This window comes from Diplotaxodon limnothrissa, linkage group LG5 (assembly GCF_057381915.1).
Source record: "Diplotaxodon limnothrissa isolate DT_005_m linkage group LG5, D_limnothrissa_male_GT1.1, whole genome shotgun sequence".
Classification (NCBI taxonomy): Eukaryota; Metazoa; Chordata; class Actinopteri; order Cichliformes; family Cichlidae; genus Diplotaxodon; species Diplotaxodon limnothrissa.
Genome location: NC_140600.1, coordinates 18,516,143 through 18,521,495, shown reverse-complemented (window position 1 = coordinate 18,521,495; position 5,353 = coordinate 18,516,143). Strand labels below are relative to the sequence as shown.

General features: G+C 41.8%; 1 protein-coding gene across 1 annotated transcript; it reads right to left on the bottom strand.

Moving 5' to 3' along the window:
• Positions 1–532: 532 nt before the first annotated feature.
• prph (peripherin) lies at positions 533–5,353 on the bottom strand. The gene is made up of 9 exons (XM_085354848.1): positions 4,818–5,353; positions 3,351–3,411; positions 2,949–3,044; positions 2,098–2,262; positions 1,888–2,013; positions 1,542–1,762; positions 1,332–1,378; positions 737–810; positions 533–604 (listed from the first exon to the last, which is right to left on the bottom strand). The coding sequence occupies exons 1-9, from the start codon at positions 5,351–5,353 to the stop codon at positions 533–535; spliced, it is 1,398 nt and encodes a 465-aa protein (XP_085210974.1).

Sequence of the window (5,353 nt, the reverse complement as noted above, 5' to 3'; positions counted from 1 at the left end):
TGGTGATTTGCACAGTAAGAGGACAGCAAAGCTTCTAAAACAAATGCAGACATCTTGATTTGTTCTCAGTCGGTTTTTAAGGTTTGTTGGCCAAAGGGCAGTGTCAAGCAGTTTGTTAGTAAGGCATTCATATATAGAGAGAGAGATTTATACAACACAAACAACTAAAATGCTGTACATAAATGATGTAGTTTAGGGTGTGGTTTAATACTCTGCTACAAATGTGAGATCATCTTAGGATTGCACTGTAAACCAAGGCCTCTGCGGTTTGTTTATAAAGGGGTTTTACTGCTACAGAAAGCAAAAGTGTTTAGCAAAAATTTGGGTGGTTTAAATAGCACCAGATTGACACTGTCTAAAGGAATTCATCCATGGTTGCACCTATGCTGAGAGACAATTTGCTAAACAGTGAAACTCGTAACTAGTGAGAACGAGAACTACAGATCGGAGTTTGTTTTTCTATTTTTCATCAACATTTTCAGTTTTGTTTCTATCATGGCACTGGCCTTCATATTATGTAATGAGTTTCTGTCTACTCATCCCTGTCATCCTTGTCAATTGCACCAGAATCTCTATCTTTCTCCCTCCTGGATTCCTTCAGCACCTAAAGAGGAACATAATATCCAGGTTAGTATAACTTTTCTATGCGATGCATACTAATATTGTCGTTGTGTTACTTGCCAGTGATCAGTGTTGTGATCTTTGGTAAGCAACGTTTTTCTATAAATTGCCTTACCTCTCCATCTCTAGTCTCCACTGTCTTTATCACGACAGTCCTCTTGCCCATGCTATCCGGAGCTTTTTCATAGTCTGCAAAAAGGTTCCATTAAAATGCTGCTTAGATTTCAACATTTAGATATATGTGCACTCACGAAAAGACGAGTTTTACTTTTGAGAGATTTATTAGAAAAGTTGAATCATCTTGTTGAATGACTGAAAGAGTTTATTACTGGACAGTGATAAGAGGCAAAGTTCTGGGATTCTAGGCCCCCTTAATCCTAGAAGTAAAAGAACCCATTGTTTTAAATGAGAATCCTAGATTACTTTTACATCTGCCTCCGGCATGAGCCTCTCCTGTTAGAATAATCAGTAAAAAGATGAGCTTTTCTTTTGGAAAATGTTTTCTGTGATAAAGTCACAACACATTTTTATTTCATTACAATTTGTGCCAGTGACTAAGCCAAAGAGAGCAGGTCAGAAACAAAATGGGAATTCTTACAATGCTGAAGAAAGTGAAGAGTAATCAAATGGTTACAGCTTTAATGGAAAGATGTGAGAGAATTTAATCTAATATTTGACTGTGAAAAAAACCCCCAACAACTGTAGCTTACCTCCAAGGTGATTGCTCATGCCAATATTGAGGATGGGAACAGAAATCCTAAACAGAAAAATAACATGATGATGTTACAACGTGTAATAAAAAGCTAATTGTTTTGTTGCACTTGAGTTGTACCATTATCTGGGGCTAAGCTTTGAAGAAACAGATGATACTGACCATGTTGTTACTAATGAAGACATGGACGCAGCATGTTCTCGCTCACCTGCTCTCCTCCCCCTCCAGCAGTTTGCGGTAAGTGGCAATCTCAATGTCCAGAGCCATCTTGACATTGAGGAGATCCTGGTACTCGCGAAGGTGGCGAGCCATTTCCTCCTTCAGGTGGCGGATCTCATCCTCCAGCCTGCCTATATTATCTTGGTAGTTGGCTGCCTCATTGCCAAATTGATCCTCCATTTCACGCATCTGCCTCAGCAGAGCTTCATTCTGAGAAAACAAAAAACCCACATTTGGACATCATACTTTAGACGTCCATCCAAAAACATCTCGACTGCTGATACTTGTGTATAGTACATTATGATAGATTAATGCCATCTGGTACTCCAGCTTACCGTGTTCTTCAGTGCATCAATTTCACAGTTAAGAGACTGAATCTGCCTCCTGGACTCGTTAGCCTCCTGCTTGGCCTGCCTCAGTGCATCATTGTTGCGCTTTGCAGACTCAGTCAGATCAACAAACTGAAAAAAGCAAAAGATGAAGTACACACACAAAAAAATACTTATATACTTGTGTATGGCCCATGTGTCTTTCTCTCTGCCTACCTTGGACTTGTACCATTCCTCAGATTCTTGCATATTCTTTAAGGCAATGGTTTCATATTGGGCTCTGATTTCCCTCAGAGCACCAGTTAGATCAGGCCTGGAGCTGCTGTCCACCTCCATCTTCAGCTGCTGGGTTTGGACGCTCACTTGTACATCCTGGATTTCCTGATGACGAATAGAAGCACATAAAAATTGTGAAAACAGTTTTCCTTCTGCAAAGATGCTTTTCAAATTCTTTTCCTCAGTGAGAAACATCTGTGTAACCCTCCATTAATACCACACCGGAGGCCGGGTCTCACCGATAATGGCTAACTCTTAACTCTCAACACTAACAGGAACGTCTCTCACAAATCCTTGCATATCCAATACTGGAGTGTATTTGCCGGTCATAGCATATGGCTGCCCCTCATTGAATCTGCTTCTTTCAGAGGTTTCTTTCCTGTAAAAAGGGAGTTTTTCCTCCCTACTGTCGCCAAGCGCTTGCTCAAAGGGGGTCGTTTGATTGTTGGGTTTTCTCTGTATTATTATAGGGTATCTACCTTCAAATGCCTTGAGGCATCTAATGTTGTGAGTTGGAGCTATAGAAATAAAATTGAATTGAATTGTTTAGTGTTATATTCACTTAAGTCATTTAATCTGATTATGATGATTTAAATGCAAATTAAATCATCATAATCAGATTAAATGATTTAAATGACATTCAATCACAGAGGAATTACTTATTTGGAAAGAATGTTACAATTTTAGATCTCCAGAAAATATTCTGTACTTTGATAAGTGAACCCTGAAAGAAAGAGGGTTCACATTTTTACAAATAGAGAGAAGTGGGGTGCTGTGATAGGACCCCATACCTCATCGTGGATTTTCTTTAGGAATTCAATCTCATCCATCAGAGACTCAATCTTCCTCTCCAACTCCAGACGAGACAGTGTGGCATCATCCACATCCTATAAAACAATGGCAATGACAGACATAAATAAAATGCAATAGAAAACATTCACTGTATGTGTGTTTCAATTGTACAAACATCTGCACCCTGAGAGGATACAATTTTTATATAAAAACATGCATTAACTAAAAAATGTACACAGGCTCCTGTGTGCACTGGTGTGGATCAATGCCCTTTTAGGAATCTGCCCTGTAATGTTACTGTGGCAGTATTACATAAGTATGGGAGGTGGAACAAAGCTTGTCCATTGTGACCTGAAAGGGGACACTATAATCAGTCACAGTCCACTGAGCCTGTTGTTTACCTTGCGGAAGGCAGTTAAGTTATTCTCAGCATCTGCCCTCTTCTGGGCTTCTTCATCCAACCTAAGAACAAAATGCAATATTTTCAGTAATGATCGATGACAGGTGGACAATTCCCCCCCCCCCCCCCCCCCCAAGAATACTGTCTGAGTCAAAGGTTGCAGGAGGGCATCAGCTGGCAAAAAGCTTTCTGGATCAATTTGTTAATTTGTTGTGTTGTAAAAAGGATTTTTGGGAGTGCGCCCACTGGGATCAGCTGCTCTTCCTCTTGGCTAATGTGGCATCTCTGCAGTTCAATAAGGTCATGCACTCAGAAGGGTTATGCACACACACACTTATAATTTTTTAACATATTTTTTAAATCATTACACTAGTGAAGCTAGTTTACTGTGATAAAACATTAAAGAGTAGAATTTGCGTGATATCAGAAAACATTTAAATGAATTATAGGTTTCTGCTTATTCATTGGATTTCTTGTCGAACGTATGTTAAAGTTCTATAGTCCTTGACCTAAATGCAGAACATCTAAGTTTGCTTCTGCTAAGTTCTTCTGGGCTGTTAGTGTCTGGAAGTGCAGGTGAAGGCAGGCCCATCTATTATGTCAGACAGAGGTCTTACCCGGGCTGGACATAAAGTAGATTAGTGGGTCCTGCTCCCTCATCTTTAATTCATGTCGTGTTACACAGGGTCTTTTGTCCTAATGGGGTCTCTGGCACCGTCCCCTCAGCACACAGAGGGACACTGAAAATACACCTAATGGAGTCATTGAGTCACATTGATTTTTCCTGACGCTATCCTCACCACGCCTGACACCCAGCCTCTCTTCCTCTGGTCCCATTTCCCCTCTCTCTTTCCTCGCTGGTCCTCACCAGCCCCTCCCTGTGTCCGATTTCTCCATCCTTCTCCTCCCTCTTCTTGTCTCCCTGTCTGCATGAATTCTAATGTGCATTTGTAAAGCACTGTACAGATTTGGCATTCAAGAAAACTTGACATTATTTGGCATCAATCACAGTGTCACAGTTTTTTTTCCCCTTTGATCTCTTTGCTTTTGTTAATAGACATTTTCACCTTACTTTTAGTTACTCAGTCTTTCAAGACATTTATATATAACCAAATATGAATTGCAGATATGATACGATGCAGCCTCCTGTGTCCTCTGTGTCATGCTGCTGCTTTTGTGCCACGCCCAACCTCACCCTTTACACGAGTCAAGTAGCAGCACAGCAGATTCTCTGTCTCCTTTTCGCTTAAAATGGGAGGAAAGAAAACTAGATAATCCTATCTATCTATCTATCTATCTATCTATCTATCTATCTATCTATCTATCTATCTATCTATCTATCTATCTATCTATCTATCTATCTATCTATCTATCTATCTATCTATCTATCTATCTATCTATCTATCTATCTATCTATCTATCTAGCTATCTATCTGTCTGTCTGTCTGTCTGTCACCTTGGTACCAACCTTTGCTTGAGTAGGGCCAAGTCTTCTGCCAGGTTATCCCTCTCCAGCTGGTATTGGTCCCTCTCTTTACCAATAGCATCCATCTGGCGCCGCAGCTCCCTCAGCTCCTCCTGGAAGAGCTCAGATGCACGGTTGGGCTGCCCGTGCTGCTGCTGGCCCTTGAACTGGTTGAGCTCCTGCTGCAATGCACCATTCTGCTGTTCCAGGTATCGCACCTTCTCAATGAAGCTGGCAAAGCGGTCGTTGAGCTCCTGCAGCTCGGCCTTCTCATTGCTGCGGGTGGTGAGGAACTCCTGGTTGATGGCTTCAGCCAGAGTGAAGTCCACCTTGTCATAGGAGAGGCGAGGGGGCTGGGGGCTAGGGCGGGAACGCTGTTGGTGGAAGGTGGTGGATCGGGATGTCACCACAGGTGACATCGAACGCATGTAGCGTCCCGCAGAAACAGGCATTCGAGAGGACACGGGGGTGTAAGAGGACATGGAGTGTGGGCTTCCAAAGGTGCGCCTGTAGGAGGTATGCACTGAAGAGTGGCTCAT